Source organism: Protopterus annectens, chromosome 10.part0 (assembly GCF_019279795.1).
Source record: "Protopterus annectens isolate FY-2018-M chromosome 10.part0, PAN1.0, whole genome shotgun sequence".
NCBI classification, from domain to species: Eukaryota; Metazoa; Chordata; order Ceratodontiformes; family Protopteridae; genus Protopterus; species Protopterus annectens.
The window spans coordinates 1,720,712,175-1,720,729,824 of record NC_056744.1 but is presented as its reverse complement, the minus strand read 5'-3'; the positions used below and the strand labels follow the sequence as shown (position 1 = coordinate 1,720,729,824).

At 37.2% G+C, this 17,650-nt stretch overlaps 1 protein-coding gene across 1 annotated transcript in view; it reads right to left on the bottom strand.

Annotated features, from left to right (window-relative positions):
• LOC122814469 (zinc finger protein 845-like) overlaps nucleotides 1-14,154 on the bottom strand; it is a 781,911-nt gene extending 767,757 nt beyond the window's left edge. The window contains exons 1-3 of the mRNA XM_044087049.1: nucleotides 13,730-14,154; nucleotides 9,469-9,564; nucleotides 7,372-7,605 (exon numbers count right to left, since the gene is read on the bottom strand). Coding sequence (XP_043942984.1) covers nucleotides 7,372-7,605; nucleotides 9,469-9,564; nucleotides 13,730-13,996 — 597 coding nt within the window. The 5' untranslated portion in view covers nucleotides 13,997-14,154. The remainder of the gene's footprint in view (nucleotides 1-7,371; nucleotides 7,606-9,468; nucleotides 9,565-13,729) is intronic.
• Nucleotides 14,155-17,650: the final 3,496 nt, after the last annotated feature.

Here is a 17,650-nt window from a genome sequence, read left to right as displayed (position 1 = left end):
GTTCAGCGCAAACTTCTCCCCTCCCCACCAAAGGGCAAATATCTATCCCAGCAGAGTGCTGCCCCCGTGACATCTCAGATGCTCAGGTAAGAGCCGCCCTCTCCAAAGCAAAAAACACAGCATCAATGGGACCAGATGGTGTCCCGGGCTGCGTCCTACATGAACTCCAAGAAGAGCTAAACCTAAACATAAAACTACTGTTCAGTCTCAGCCTTACTACAGGATATGTTCCCAAAGAGTGGCATACAGCAACAGTGGTCCCTCTCCATAAAGGTGGTGCCTCAACGGATCCTGGAAACTATCACCCCATAAGCCTCACTAGCTTGGTCTGCAAAGCTATGGAAAGGATCATCATGGACCTCATAAATAAAGATATTGAGGACCTACAGACACTGGATCCTACCCAGTTCGGCTTTGTTAAGGGCAGATCCTGCCTCTTAAACCTGGTTGATTTCTTTGAAACAGTCACCAAGGCCATTGACGAGGGGAAGGTGGTCCACACAGCCTACCTGGACCTCGCAAAAGCCTTCGATACAATACCCCACTCGGGCATTATAGATAAGCTCACCAGCTTAAATATAAACCCCTATGTCACTAGATGGATTGCAAACTGGCTCAAGGACAGAACCCACATGGTTAGAATTGCTGGAGCCATGTCAGACTCCAAACCAGTTACAAGTGGTGCCCCACAAGGCTCAGTCCTGAGACCTCTCTTGTTCAGTATATATTTCTCGGAGGTACAGGCCAACACGGAAGGACTGTGGCTGACCAAGTTCGCAGATGACTGCAAACTGGGCGCCATAATCGACTCTCCAGCCGACACAAGCATCCTCCAAAAGGGCCTCATAGAAACAGACAACTGGTGCAAGAGCCATGGCCTCAAGCTAAATGCCAAAAAGTGTATAGTCATCCCCTTTGGCAAAAACAAAGTGCCCACAAATTACCACATAGGTGGTAATCCATTAAGTACAGAAGAAGTAATTAGGGACCTGGGGACCCAAGTTGATAGCAATCTCTCATTTGACAACCACGTGGCCAAAGTGGTTAGAAAAACATTTTATATAGCCCACTTAATCATGAAGGGAGTCACATCTAGATCAGGGGAGGTCATCGTGCCTCTTTACTCATCCCTCATCAGGCCCATAATTGAGTACAATGCCCCTTTTGGGATGTACCTTACCAGACACCTGCAGCAACTGGAAAGACCCCAAAAGTACCTCACCAAGAGGATCAAAGGGCTCAAACAGATGCCATATGCTGCCCGGTTAAAGAAACTCCAGCTCTACTCAGTGGCATACCGCCTGTTCAGAGGCAATCTGTGCCTGACGTATAAAGCCATGTCCAACCCGGAATTAATGGACATGCTGCACCTCAGAAAATCCAAATAAATAGGACATGCTGGAGGGACAGATTCATGACCCAGAGGCTCCCTTCACTCTGGAATAAAATCCCAGTCCAGGTTAGGCAGAGTCCCTCATTGACTCTTTTCAAGAGGAATCTTGATGAGTGGATGGGAGACCGTAGGTTTACCCTGGCTATCACTTCTGTGTCACTGTTAGACAGAGGCACAGTATACTAACCTCGAAAAAGGGCATAGCAAAATTAATTTAAAATGGGTGGCGAAAGCCAAACACATTCTGGCTAGGCTTATAAATGCCCTAGGGCAGATAGCCTAGTATAAACCTATGAACTAAAAGCCCAGCTGAGGTCAGTGGATCTGAAATCAATCATAAAAACACTGACTCCAGGAACACTGCCCCCTAAATGGGATAAGAAGGAAGACGGTCCTAGAAATTATTTCCTAATTTCAAAGGAAGTACCTGCTCAGAAGGTGCAAAGCTCATTAGATGATGGGGGCAAAGATGCCACTGCAGCCATTAATGTTATGGGTACTAACCCTAAATGAACCATCAACATGTAAATCATGATAGATCAAATAATGGCCTAGAAGGAAATAGGGCTCCAACCAGTCCAGCTGAAGAAGGATCTAGACTCAGATCAGAAAATGTGGGCACAGATGGTACTCTTTTGAGTCCTAGGATATGTGGGGAAGACAACTGAAAACAGCTGCTATACTCTAAAAATGCCTGCTACAACCTTTTATATTACAGCTGGGCAGATATAGATGTCAAAGATGAGGGGTGGGGTATGAAACTTGAGCTCAGATATGACAACAGAAACATTAACAGCATGTGGAGGGAGGTTTTGTTCAATGGGCTACACCTTCAACGTGCCCGGATTTGGGAGGAGCAAATTCTATAAGAAACATGACCTGAGCTGAAACAGTTTTAGTATCCTCAGCAAACTGTAATTCCATAATAAAAGGAATGGAATCACATTACACTGTTTCTGTGGAGCCTGCAGTGGCTACCAATCAAACAGTGGATCATTCACAAGGTCCTTGTTCTAGTCTACTTACCCATTCATGGCTTGGGTCCACCATATCTAAAATACCTCCTCATATCCTGGCACAGGCCTGGCAGGGCTCTGTGTTCTGGTACACAGGATCTTTCATTTGCTGCATCCTCTGGTTGCTGGGGTTTTATCTATCAGGTTTTGCTTCCATAGAACCTGCATCCTGACTGGCTGACTCCAAAGGTCCAAGCAAGGATTAAAGGCACAGCTGTTTGATCTAGCTAATGGTTAACTATTTTGGCTTGATTTTTCTATTTACAAGTGTTTATGCACTTTCCCTTCAGCAACAAATATGTTTTTAGTGCTATTGAGGTGTCTTGATAGTCTGTTTCTATGAAATGTGTTTATTGTTACTGCCTTACAAATCTGTAAGGTGACTGTTGTCAAGCACTTAAATCAGAAGTTTGATACTTCTGAACAGATAACTCACAGTTCAGTTGCTCAGGGAATGAGCCCTAGTGGTGGAAGGAGAGCCCAGTAAAAGGACTTGACAGTAGGGAAGGCCAGAATTTCTCCATCTTCAAACGCTACTTCCTCTCCTTTAAGGTGGAAGGTTTAAAAGCATTTCACTTAGTGTGCCCATCCTGGATGAGATGGTTGATTAGGCCAAAGCCTGCAGTTCCCAGAGGACCGGTTGTCCTGCTTCTTTCCCTTCTTACTAATGTAGTGTAATCTAAACAGCAAATACTAATTGATAAAACAACACATATCAGAATGAAAGAACACCCTAACCACATTTTCAGGTTTAAAGCACAGCAGAAGCCCCCAAAAAAAAAAAAAAAAAAAAAACAATGAACTGATCTGAATTGTCTGAATGCAGAACTGCAGACTGGTAGACAGCAGTTTTTTTTTTCAAACCTGAAGACTAAGGAGTGATTGACCAAAAAAAAGTACTCAGAGAATCAGCAATAACTTGAAGTTCTCTCACTGTGCAACTGACTTTGGTGGACAGCTAAGAGATCTGGAGATGGGTCCTTAAATGCACAGCATTATGGGTAAAGGAGAGGTGATAAGGTAGCCTGGGAAAGTTTCAAGTGCTTTGATAAGCCCTACCACTCTTAATCCTATCAATAATGTAAAATGAAACTCAAGCAGCAGATCCATTTGACAGACAATAAGGGATTATCATTTTTAGTCTGTGAAATGATAGGAAAACTGAAACTGATGAAAGCAACTGACAGACACAAAGGACATAAATACATCTGATGCACAGCAGAAATGAAGTCAGTGAAGATAACTATGTTCAAGATTCCTATTCCTATTTTTCTTACTGCATACCCAGTAAGTCATAGGGACAGCTGGGATGAGGTGAATGTGTTTGCTGTCCCAGGTACAAGGTGTTATGAGGTACAGACAGCAGTAGTCTGGTGCTGGTAGATACTGTTCTTGTGGTAACAGACAGCTAGGATAAAGTAAAGGTGCTTGCTGTTCCAGGTACAAGGTGTTAGGGGGTACAATCAGCAGTAGTGCAGTGCTGGTAGATACTGTGCTTGTGGTCACAGATGAAGTGCCTAATGGTTGGTATTATAGCAGTAACAAGCCACTTGATAACAGTGTTATTTTTTATCCTTAACTTTGAGATGAAGGGGTGTCAGAATGGGGAACTACACAGGGAGTTGGATATAAAGCAGATTCTATAAACATATCTCTGTATTGTTCTACTTTAATCTGTTCCATTACAGATGCCGTAACGTGTCTGGTACTTCTCTCACACTCTCCACAGCTCATTTGCCAAGCACAAGTTAAAATATTTCACTTGATTTAGTACCCTGAAGTCCCTTCCATATGTCTACATACATATTTATTTGTGTAGCTAGTACTGGTAGTGACAGTCTATTTATGACCCCCCATTCTAAACTAGATACCAAGACCTGTATTATAGGCAAAGCCTTTCAAGTTGAGAACCTGCAAGGACCATAATGTGGTCTGATGATAATTCCTGAAGAAAAATGTGTTTCTTACACTATGATACCATGAGACACGAAACTTAGAGACAAATGAGAACTACATAAAACAATATGTGCTTATCTGTTTTATACAGTTCACATCTGGGGTACTGAATGCCATTACTGTGTTAGCACTGTAAATGCAGATTTTGCTTTGTATAATACTGCAGCTATTCATTTTTACTTTTTTCTTAACAAAGTGAATCCATGTCTGATTATTGCCCTGAAATTAAATGGTTTGAAAGCAAATTGTATCAATGTTTGAAGATTGAAATCAAGATATTTGAAATGGGCTTTGTACTGAAGAATCTCATTTCAGAAACATACTGTTCAAGAACCCAAGTAGATATAACAAACATTCTGTAAAGCAGTGTGTCTTCATATAGATAAAATATCTTTGATATTTACAGGTACTTGCTAACCTTACAGCCAAAACACACTATCAAGAATCTCAGCCACATCACCCAGTGCTGATGGGAGACTGACAAGGCCTTCCATTTAAGAAATATTCTTCTTTCATTTATCAAATATTCTTCACTTATCAACAATGACAATTTTATCACCCATCCAATCTTCCAGACAGGTTTTAAAGGTTGCTACAGAAATACTCTGCTTGATAGTTAACGGCATCCAGTTCCAAAAATGGGGGATACATTTGGACAATATCTGTCACCCCATCTCATATTGCTTACTGAAGAATCTATAGAAACTATAATTTGGCTCCTAGAGAACAATAAAGTGTAAATACTTCTCATCTTCTTTTTGTAGACGATTTAAAACTGCATAGTTCATCAGATGAGGAACGGAAAGCACAACTGCAAGTGGTTAAAACTTTTTCAGATGATACAAGAATGGCATTTGGTCTTGATAAATGTGCAAAAGCAACCTTTAAAGCAGGAAAACTGCAACACCAAGAAAACATCAGTTTGGGAGAAGAATGTGATATAAAAAAAAAACCTGAGCAAGAGAGAGTCGATAAATATTTGAGAACTGATGAAGGATCATCAATAAAACATGAACAAATGCAAATAAAGCTCAGTAAGAAGTATTTTAGAAGGCTTCAATTAATACTACAGCAATGACATCTAGGAACAAAGTCCAAGCTATACATCAGTTTGCTCTTCCTATCTTAACTTATTGCTTTGGAGTGATTGATTGGCCCCAAAACGTGTTGGACAAGTTAGACAGAAAAGCAAGAAGGATGCTTCGTGCTCACCAAATGATTTATAAAAATCAGTGCATACCATGATTTTATATCCTACATTCTGAAGGGGGGGGGGTACAGGCCTCCTTGAAATTGATTACATATATAGATCTGTAATCGTGGGACTGCACACATATCTGTTGACTTCACAAGACCCAAATGTAGTGAAAGTTCTTAAACATGAGGAGGAAAAAGACTAAGATGACTACAGTGTCTTGCATACAAAGACACAAAGTCATAAAATACCAGGATCTGCAGGCAGAAACAAGAGTAATGTGGAAGAAAGATACCCAGACAGTCCCAATAGTAGTAGAAGCAATGGGTCTACAATCGTATTTAGATGTTATCAATGCATGTAACACCATACCAATTGAAGGAGTCATTACTGGGCACATTACTGGTGTTGTGAAGAGCACTTCCGGCTGACACCAAAGATTGAAACAATACTAATTTCATAAACTTTAATCAGTTTGACTTAGGAATGGAATCCGTTCCCGTCATGGTATTAGAAACCCAAATGATTTGAAGAAATTAAAATAGAATCTAATTTCAGAAATATACTGTGTTATACAATGTGATAGCAGAGAAGCACATTTCTCAAAGTTACTGTTCAAGCACCCAAGTATATACAACAAATTGTCTGTAAAGCAATACAGCTTCATGTAGAGTAACTTTCTGTGCTCTTTAGAGGTTCTTAATAACTTTAAAGCCAAAGGAGATCATCGAGAAGATCAGCAACATCACCCAATACTGATGGGAGACTGACAATATCCATACCTCTCAACCTCTTAACACAAAAAAATCTGGTCAAAGCCAAAAATAATGGAAGGAAACCCAAAAAATAGGGACACATTTTAAATATTGCTCTTACAAACTTAGAAAGTTGCTAGAATAAAATATTTTGTGTTACAATGCATTTTTCTGAAGGATATGAAGTCTGAAACTCAAATGCCTGTTACAGTTTAGTGAATTCAGTCATCATCAATTTGCCACAAAAATCCAGAAAACCACACATTTTATTAGCAAAAGATCAAAAATATGAGGCAAAAATCAGGACATTTTGCAAAAGTCTGGAAAGTTGAGAGGTATGACAATGTCTTCCATTTGTTCTCATCTTATCTACAAAGACAACTTTATCACCTATCCAGTCATCCAGATAAGTTTTAAAGGTCGCTGTAGAAGTATTCTACTTGATATGTAACTGCATCCAATTCCATAAATGAGGGACTCATTAGGATAGGTATCTGGCACTCTGTTTAGTATTGTTGTTGCTGCAGGTTTAGGTCTCTAGAATGGGTGTTTGTTTTACTACTGAAAACTAATCTGTCATATGTGGGACTTGAACCCACCCTTCCAAAGGAGGCTTCAACTTGAACACAGTGACTTGGACTGCTCTGCCATCATGACAACTGTTGAAAGCAGGTTTTACAATTATTTCTTCACTTCAGATCTCAATTTATATACTTTAACGAGGTGTGTTACAACTAATGAGGTACTTTATTTTTATCTAATAAAATCTTAGCAAATGTACATCGGCACCAAGAAAGAAATACATCTGAGTAACTGAAATGATGCATACTATTTAAATCTCCTCCTAGAATTTATAAATAAATCAGAGACAATTTAGTTTATCCAGTAAAATTTTTGACAAACTCAAACAAGCAAAAAATGCAAAAAGTGAATAATTTAACTATACATAATTTAGACTGCCGATAAGTTATCTTCATGTCACATGCAACCTGGCCAGGTTATCTTCCAAAACTAAAGTCATGCAAGACAAAATAAATAAATAAAATGCAAACTTACTGCAAGAAATTCAACAGGCTCCTGCTTTATGAGCTCCAAATCATTGTCAGTCATACTCTCTTGAGTAGACATCACACTATTTTTGATGCATTCAAGATTTTCTTCTATCACTTTCAGAATGTTTTCTTCTTCATTCTTAAGCTGTTGAATTAGTTTCTGTTCCTTGTCAATGAGGAACTGGTGCAGTTTTGTAAACTCTTGCTTAATGTATTGTATTAAACTGTAAGCATGCTCCTAGGAAACAATAAATGTAGAAAAACAAGTTAAATGGCTCTACATTTCAGTATCATTTTTGTGCATTTTTCTTACATAACAGAATGATGAAAGGTCAGCCTACTGGTAACACTAGTGACTTGGGGCTGGAATCTAGACTAAGCCTAACAGTAAGGATGGCAGATACGTGGGCATCAGGCCAGGATGGTATTCTCTCTGGAGAAGTGGGGAATACATACCCCACCTAAAGATGACCCTTAGAAAATGGCAGAAGTTGGTGTAATGTCAATCATAGACATTGAGATAGGTGAAGGAGGATGTACGGGAAAAAAATGTGAAAGGGGGAAAAAGGTAAGTTTCTGACTGCATACAGACTCATTATAGTGCCTGTTCGGGGAGGCGATACATGTGCATTTCTTCACACACCTCCTGTTTCAATGGCTCAGCAAGCTGCCCCTGCCTCCTGCAATACTGTCCAAAACAGATTCTGTATGTTGACAGCACACCCAGTGACTATTACATGTTGCCAATACTTCAAGCCTAGCAACCTCCCCTCTTCAGATATTGAGTGAGCTTTCAGGATCATCCACCTCCATCTGGTCACCACTGGGCACTAGTTCTACATATTAAATATGGGTCACCAGGACAGTGGCTTGGGCTTCATCCCTCTCATGCCATGAGAATGGGTTAAAAGTAATTCTTTTCAAACACAAATCACCTTTAGCAACTTAAAATTTGACACTTATATTTCCAACATTCTTGATAACTACTAGTCTATATAGATTTTTCTGGACTTTAACATGTACTCTTTGAGCCAGGCAGCAACAAATGGGTTGAAGAGCTGTCTCTTGGCCCACAGATGCCCAGCTCCTGCAAGTGTAGAACAAATGCACCCACTCGGTTCAGGTAGTGAAGTAATTAGGCAAGGTCCTATAGAGATGGGAAGGGGAGAAAAGAAAAAAAAATACTTTTGGGTAAAGTAATGGTTTTATGCTTATTTTTTTCACAAACTTCTAACAGCCTTAGAGTGCTTGGGGACTAACAGTATTTAAATGGGTCAGTTCATGATTTGTCATTCAAATCACATTAGCACAAATTGGTGTGGTGTTAAAAAAGGATGGGTTAAGTAGTGTCACTGAAGCACTGCCTGCCTTATGACAACCGTAATCCTATGATTCCTTACGATTCCACAATACATCTGTGTTACTTCCATCATTATCTAAACATCAGAAGAGTAAATTAAGGAAAAGCCAAACCATGTCTTACAAATGCTGCTTCCTTGTAACTAGTAAAATATGCATGCCATAAAAAGATGTTAAAGTGATTGACAAACATAAAATTACCTGTGCATCACAATATGTGTTGTATAAACTGCCAATCCAATGTTTCTCCCCACCTGATAATGTTTTCAGCTTTTAACATTCAAAAATAAAACTTTTAAAATTGGCATTTTCCATGTGGTCATCATGGAGTGTAAACAATGAACTTTAACCCCAATGGCATCAGCATACGGAAAACATCATGTGCTCCCATAAATTTAAATGTTTGTAGCCCTGTGCATGTACAATGATGCACAGATTAACATTTATGGATGCACCCCATGCTATCTCTGAGATGACAAGACCTTAAGATACTCTGAATTTGTCTTGGCTGCATTTTAATAAAAATCATATAAACCTTTTCATTAAAATATGCTTCAAAAACATAGGAGAGAAAACGCTTTGTGACACTTAACGTACTGGTCACAAAGTCAACATAAACATCATCAAATCACTTTAAATGAATATAAAGCAAGGCCACAGCGCACAGCAGACATCCCTGAGTCATTGATAATGATTAATCGTATTCAAGATATCTAATACAAATCACAGTTAATTTACTTACATGTAGGTCTATCACTTCCTTCTCATTCTGGACTTGCATATTTTTAAGATCACAGACTTTAAGCTCCAGGGATGATAAGGCTGATTTTGACATATTCTATGGATAAAAAAAAAGCTTTAGCAACAAGTATGCAGAAAACAGGCACATTACAATACATGGGGTTGCAAAACCCCAAGTCAGATACTTTACCCACTATCTTTGTCTAGAAAAAATAACCATATGGAATGACATTCACACACCGTCATGCACTTTAACAAACACTACTACTATTACAGAGAAAGCAAAGTGCTCTGCATTTTATGAACTACATCACACACTGTATCATGAACACATCCTTTAATCCCAAATTAAAAGGACAGTGAAGGGATGAAGCCTGAGATTAGTCTCTCTTGGCACCTCAATGACTTTAGGTCTGTAATCTTTTTAGTTAGGAACCTTTGAGGATTTTATATTTATTTGATATTTTTGGTGAGATACAGCCTGAGGGGGTCATTGTAATTGATAATTAGTCTGATCACACCAGACAAGGGAGAGGTTACCTCTTCAGACCTTGACATTCCTTTGACAATTAATATTAACAATACGCACTGTCACATGATGGTAAAAAGACAGGGAGATTTCAACCCAAGTCCGTAGGTCCTGGACTACATTTTCATTTTATAGTGCTGCACTGTCTATACAGCATCATGAGGTGTAGAATTGTCTACCAAAACTAAAACTACAATACAACTTAAACACAAAGAACACAGAGAACAAGAAAAAAAAATCAAATTTGCCTCATGATTGTTCATGGTAGACATCTCACACTTAGGCAACATTACTCCATCATGATCAGCCATCAAACTGGAAACGATCTTTCTTTTGATACGTTTAGCAGACATCAGTTCTATTCTACTTTTCAATCAATTTTTGTTTCCATTTAAGGCAGGCAACCCAGTTCCAGTACCTCTCCTGTCCTTATTGATCAATCTACTGCTGGGTTAACAGAAACCATTTTTCATGGACATCAAAAAAGCATAAATCATCATACGTATACAAGTTTCCTGATGTAACACTGCAACACATGAAGGATCAACCACTAAGTTGGAATTCTATAAAATACTCCATTTCCATAAGTTTCTATGGGACCACATTGCTATCCAGGACACACCTGTCCACAGGGTATTATATACAAAGTGTCTGTGTACAGGGTATTATATACGTCACATCTGTGTAGAGAGTACTGTATCGAATGCATCTATGCACACAGTAATAAATACAAAGTGTCTGAGCACACAGTACTGTATACAAATTATATACAAAGTGTCTGTGCACAGGGTATTATATACATCACATCTGTGCACAGAGTATTGTATCCAATGCATCTGTGTACAGGGTATTATATATAATGCGTATACAATGCATCTGTGCACAGGGTATTATATATAATGCACATATAATTAATTTGTGCACAGGGTATTATACACAAAGTGTCTGTGTACAGGGTATTATGTACATCACATCTGCGCACAGAGTATTATATCCAATGCCTCTACAATGCATTTGTGCACAGGGTATTATATACAAAGTGTCTGCGCACACAGTACTGTATACAAAGTGTCTGTGTACAAGGTATTGTATACAAAGTATATAAAATGCATATGAGCACAGAGTGTTATACAAATCATATCTGTGCATACAGTATTATATACAAAGTGTCTGTGCACAGGGTATTATATACATCACATCTGTGCACAGAGTATTGTATCCAATGCATCTGTGTACAGGGTATTACATATAATGCGTATACAATGCATCTGTGCACAGGGTATTATATATAATGCACATATAATTAATTTGTGCACAGGGTATTATACACAAAGTGTCTGTGTACAGAGTATTATGTACATCACATCTGCGCACAGAGTATTATATCCAATGCCTCTACAATGCATTTGTGCACAGGGTATTATATACAAAGTGTCTGCGCAGACAATACTGTATACAAAGTGTCTGTGTACAAGGTATTGTATACAAAGTATATAAAATGCATATGAGCACAGAGTGTTATATAAATCATATCTGTGCATACAGTATTATATACAAAGTGTCTGTGAACTGGGTATTGTATATAATGCATACAATACCCTGTGCACAGACACAATGTGCCTGCACACATGGTATTATATACAATGGGTCTGCACACAGGCTATTATATGCAATGGACCTGCACACAGGCTATTATATGCAATGGACCTGCACACAGGCTATTATATGCAACGCACCTGCACACAGGCTATTATATGCAATGGACCTGCACACAGGCTATTATATGCAACGCACCTGCACACAGGCTATTATATGCAATGGACCTGCACACAGGCTATTATATGCAACGCACCTGCACACAGGCTATTACTTGCAATGTGTCTGTGCAGGGAGGGAGGGAGGTAGGTATTGCATACATGGCTGTGAGCACTTTCTGCCTGAGAACATGGAGACACACACTACTCCCAGCAGCTAAGCTGGCAGTAGGAAGAAGAAGGTCACACAGCCTCCACATGGGGATGGTTTTTCCACCACAGGAGGTAGGCCACCTACTGGGCTGGTAAGTTTGTTTGATGCCTACCTTCCGTTTATTGTCATAAAAGTATAAATGGGCTGACAAATCCCTCCAAGCAGAAACAAGTGGGTCAAAAGACTATCACCTACCCTGGGGATACCTGACTGTCACCCATCTGATGAAAAAAAAATGGGCTAACTGGATGAAGGTAGTCAAGCCAGAAGGAAGGGTCTGATGGGAAAAATATTAATTTCAAGTTATTGCATTTGTTTTTAAATTTGTAAAATGAATAACATCAACAGTATACTAATGCACATTTCAGCAAACTGTTTTTATTTTGTCAACCAGCGAAGCCCACCAGACACAAGTAACCCTTTTCAGTGACAACTCAAGAGCACTATCTAGTTAAGCACCTGCTCAGAGTCTCATAGTATGCAAGCAGAAACTGATGGACTCAAACCCAGAACTTAGGATGAAGCTAATAAAAAGGTTTGGAGCCTTATCACTCTGAGATAATCTGTTAGGCATTTTTTGTATCAAAATAGAGAACCACCAAAAAAATGCAACTCAGTAACATCCATCCTTAACCCCTTTTCCCATTTTGCACATGGCATCGGGGTGTCACTTCTGCAGTGACATCATCTCGAGCCAAGGTTTACACTGCTAGGTGGCTAGCCCTGCCACGAACATCATCTCAGTAACATGCATTTAAAAATGTACTGTCCATTATGTGCAAATATTTCTAAATGTCTACTACTTTTGCACTACTGCACATGATACAAGTGATTAACAATCACCTCCACTGTAAGCAAGCAGAAATATTAGTACTCTGGCATTCATTTTTTAGCCCATTGGGAATTTAATACTTTAACATCAATAGCATAGTAATGCAAAATTCAAAATATCTTATTACTTCCCAGTGTAAAATAAAGAAGAAAGCATATGCTGAGCAGCTGTTGGTGACAGCTCATGGTTAACTATGGCGCTATTGTATTTTTCTTATATATAACATATGGACATTATCAATAACATTCGAATAACATTAAAATGAATATATAACACAACTGTATAACAAATGTTAGTACTGCTCACAATACAAATAGCCATTAGCTACACTGCTGGGTCAGGTATTGAGCAGGAAATCACTGCCTAAAAGATAAGCTTTGGTGGGTTTTACTAATGCACACCATATGGGTTGCTCCTATAAACATTCACACTACTTGACTGGACCCATATCAGATGCTGTACTAAAAATCTAAGTAGACTACGGTCTGGAGACCCTTTATGTTGTAAAGCACTGGTTATCCAGTCAAATAACTACATTTGATTTGTCTGACATGACACTCCTGCTACAAGTTCATATTGCCTTTGGATAAGTGAAGTTTCTTTCCCCAATATCAGTCTTTCACTTGTCATACCATTTAAAGCTACATCAGTTAACAACAAGCTCTTTTACTAATTAGGGCAAAATAGTTTTTCCTCACCATATGAGAACTAGGTGGGGCTACATAAACCATAGTAGTTAAGGCTTTCAGTTGTTATACTCACAGCCTATGACTGAAAACATGACATTTTATTTATAATATGTGTGTCTGTGTGTGTGTATTAGTGCCACTATCCCATTAACCAACTAACAAATTTACTAGGCTGAAAATTCAGGAGAAAAAGCATATTAATATGTCATACACAGGAAACATATCATCAGGCAGTGTCCCTTACCTTATACACACTGGCTACTTCATTCAGTAATACAAATCTGTGGCAGGAATGTTTGGGAACACACAGGACACAAATAAAGGCCTCATCTTCCTGGCAGAACAACTCCAGTCTCTGTCTGTGCTCCCCACAGCACAGCTCCGTTCTCCCATTTGTAGCACACAGATTCTGCATCTCTTCTTTCTCCCTGCAGTTTGTTTCCAGTTGTATATACTGCAGGTTCAGTCTCTGAAAGCTCTGATCCATATCAGGCAGGAGTAATTTCACCATGTGCCTCTTGGGAGGAAGTTCTTGTCTGCTTTTGGTACAGGAGAGTTTTGTTGTCTTGCACTAAATCCTGTTAATACAGACACAATCCAAAATCAACGGGTTATATAACGGAAAAGAGCAAATAAATGAATTGTTACATCCAAATCCACACTTCAGCCTGTAATCAGGGTAAGTTGATAGCAACTGTTTTTTTTTTTCAGTTTCATTCTTAGAGCACAGGAAGTTGAATTCTGTGTGGAAGTGACCACCTCCATTTAAAGGGGCAGCACACTATTTATGTCTCAGAAAGCTTGCTGAGTACGCCTGACTGACCATTTGCTCTTTTAAACAATTGTTTTAATTCATGTAGTCAGGTTTGTAGACTCAACATATACTTAGTCAAGTTATATAATCATAACATTTTACAGAAATCTAATTCAAGTACATGAAAACAGATAGTCATTTCATCACCAAAACTTTTTGTGAACTAATCAAAGTATTGCTAAGCTGATTCACAACTAATTACAGTGCAAAAGTAAGTAATTCCAAGTTACTTTAATTTATTATAAAATATATTGTCACTTAATGCAGTCTGATTGGAAACCTACTGCCAGGTACTGAGTTACTGTTTTTCCTCAACCAATATTCTGATATATTTCAGTATTACTAAATGCCAGGTGACGCATTCACTCATATTAGAATTGTAATATTATTAATCCTTAGTTTTTTCTCCACCATACATATACTGTACCATATTCTGCAAACATTTTTATTGCTAATATTACATATTTCTAATTTTATTTACTGACTGAATACTAAGGTGTACATTTATATACAGTTACACTGGAAATGTACTAGCTATTCATCACCAACTTTTCCCCATTGTACACACTGTACTATGCTTCTATAACCAGCTTTCTAGTGACACAATTCCATATCCTAGTGTTATTATCACTCTCAGAATAACTTTTTCTATGTTTTCACTAATCTGATATTGTACTACAAAACATGTCTGGAGGTCTCTCCCCAGGCTCCCACTAAAAAAGGGTCTGTTTTGGCCCAAACATCCTCAGTATACAAATGCAAATGAAAATAAATAATACTATAATTCTGTCTTTCATAGATTCACCTACCACCATACCTCTCAACCTCTTAGAGCAAGAAATCTGGACAAAGCCATAAATAATGGGGGGGGGGGGGCAATGGCCCAAAAATAACGACAATTTTTAAATATTGCTCTTGTAAACTTAAAAAGTTGATAGAACAGGTTTTGTGTTAGCATGAATTTTCTTTTTTTTCCTCAAAAATTTTGTTTTATTTTTCAAATACATTTGAATGAATTCCATAGTATTTATACATAACATCTTGAATAACTGTGGACACTACTTATATTAGCCTGACACTATAACAGATCTTAGTGTATACAATTACTTTATAAGTATGCCCAATCCATTATCAGAATGTCTGATCAATTACTGTATAGTGTCAATCAATTATAAGACTTTTCCCCAAGGGTTGTTGATAAATGGCTTTGGATAAATTCTTAGTTCTTTAATTTTTAATTTCCAATAATGCTGTGGTCTTTGGTAGGCTGTAGAACTTATCCAAAGTTGGTACCATGTTTGTATTCCATCTTCTTGTTATACCCTTCCTTGAAATTGCAAGTATAGTCCATACTAGATACATGTTTGACCTATTCAAATGAGGACCTTCATTCACATTTCATAATACAAGAGCTTTAGTTGAATGAAATGATTCATTAAATAAAGCTTGTAGAAAGTTATTAATAGCATTCCAAAATGGCTTAATTTTAACACAATCAAAGAAAATGTGGTTCCAATCTGCATTGTGTACTTGCTAACATTTCCAACATATTCCTTTTATGGAAGAACTAATTTTACTGATTCTGTCTGGGGTTAAGAATGCTCAATGCAAGCATTTCCAATTAAAAACTTTCCAGTATTGTGTAAAGGATGTCTATTTTATCGATAATAAGATATTTGTTTTAATATCTTCAGTCAACTGTATTGAGTGTCCTTTTGTTACATTTTTCCAGTATGAGGTTTCGGGTGTTGTTTTATAGTTTATCAATATTTTGTAAATTTTTAAATACTGTTTCCCATGTCAAAGTCATTATATATGATCTCATATGTCTATTTCGTAAATCTAGGTATTTCTTTAAATGAAGAATTCTTAATTATTCTACTTAAATCTTGAGAATATGACAGAATACTCTGTAAAGTTAGTCAGTACTGTTATGGAATTTTGTATGTTGTTTTTATTACTTGCATATCTAAAACTTTCAGCTCTTTGATACATTGGAGCCAACAAACAAATCCTTTCTGTTCCCAAGAATTAATAATTTCTTTATATATTTTATGTGGAAAGTTCTTTGTGACTATAAATGGTGTTAAAAGATCAAACCAGATTTTAAGTCTATATTTGCATTAATAATTTTCCTAAATGAGTCAATGTAATAATTAATCATATGAGTTTTAGTGGGTTTAGTTATGTTATATTGCATACTAACACATATGTGCCATGGCAAATTGTTTTTCTCTGTTATTTGAAATTTTTTTTGTAAATCGAATTCATTTATTGATATTACAGTTAGTAATTCTTTCCAATTTGCAGAGTAATTTGGACTTATCTAATCTGAGATTGTTTTAGATATTGATGCTTTTATATATGTTTCTATATCAGGAAAGTTTAATCCTCCCTGTTTCCATGGTCTGATATGATATATAAAAGCTATTCTGTTTCTTTTGGGAAACCATTAAAATTTTATTAGGCATGAATTTATTTCTTTAAGTATATTCTTTTCTGGTAACAGGTGATTGCCAATGCTATATACAAGATCATGGGCAGTAAAACCATTTTTATTAACTGTAGTCTATCTTCAAATGTTAATATTATTTTGTTCCATTTTTCCAAAGAGATTTTAATTATATTGATATTATTGTACTTTTTTGAGACTAATTCCTTATTATCCTTGCATAACAATTCCTAGATATTTTAAGGTAGATTCTTGTTTCCCTATGATGTGATTCCCCCTTAGTCTGCAGTTCTTTTTTTTTTATTTAAAAATTTTGACTTTGATTTATTGAAATGGAGTCCTGAAATCATGTGAAATTTGTCAATTAATATATCTAATTCTTCTAATGTCTCTTTTGTATTAGATAATGTTAGTAATATGTCATCAGCAAATAGCATTACTTTAGAATAGTATTGTTCATAAACATCTATTCCTTTAATTTTTATATTGTTACAAATTGAATCTGCCAATATTTCAATAGCCAGAGCAAATAGAATTGATGACATGGGACATTCTTGTTTAGTGCCTTTTGTTATATGTATAGATTCAGAGGTAAAAGGACCTAACTTGATACACGCTAAATTATTTGTATATATATTCTTTAAAAGATGAACAAAGGATAAGGGAAATTCAAATAGCATTAGGATTTTGAATAAATAGTCCCAATTTAGGGAATCAAAGGCTTTCTCTATATTCAAGCCAATTATGAGGAGTGTTTCTTTATTTTCTTTATTAACATAATCTGTAAGAGAAAGTATCCTTTTAATATTGTCATTTGTGTGTCTATGATATATAAATCCAGTTTGATCATTATTTATTGTTTTGGATAGTGGTATTTTCATTCTGTTAGTTAATATTGT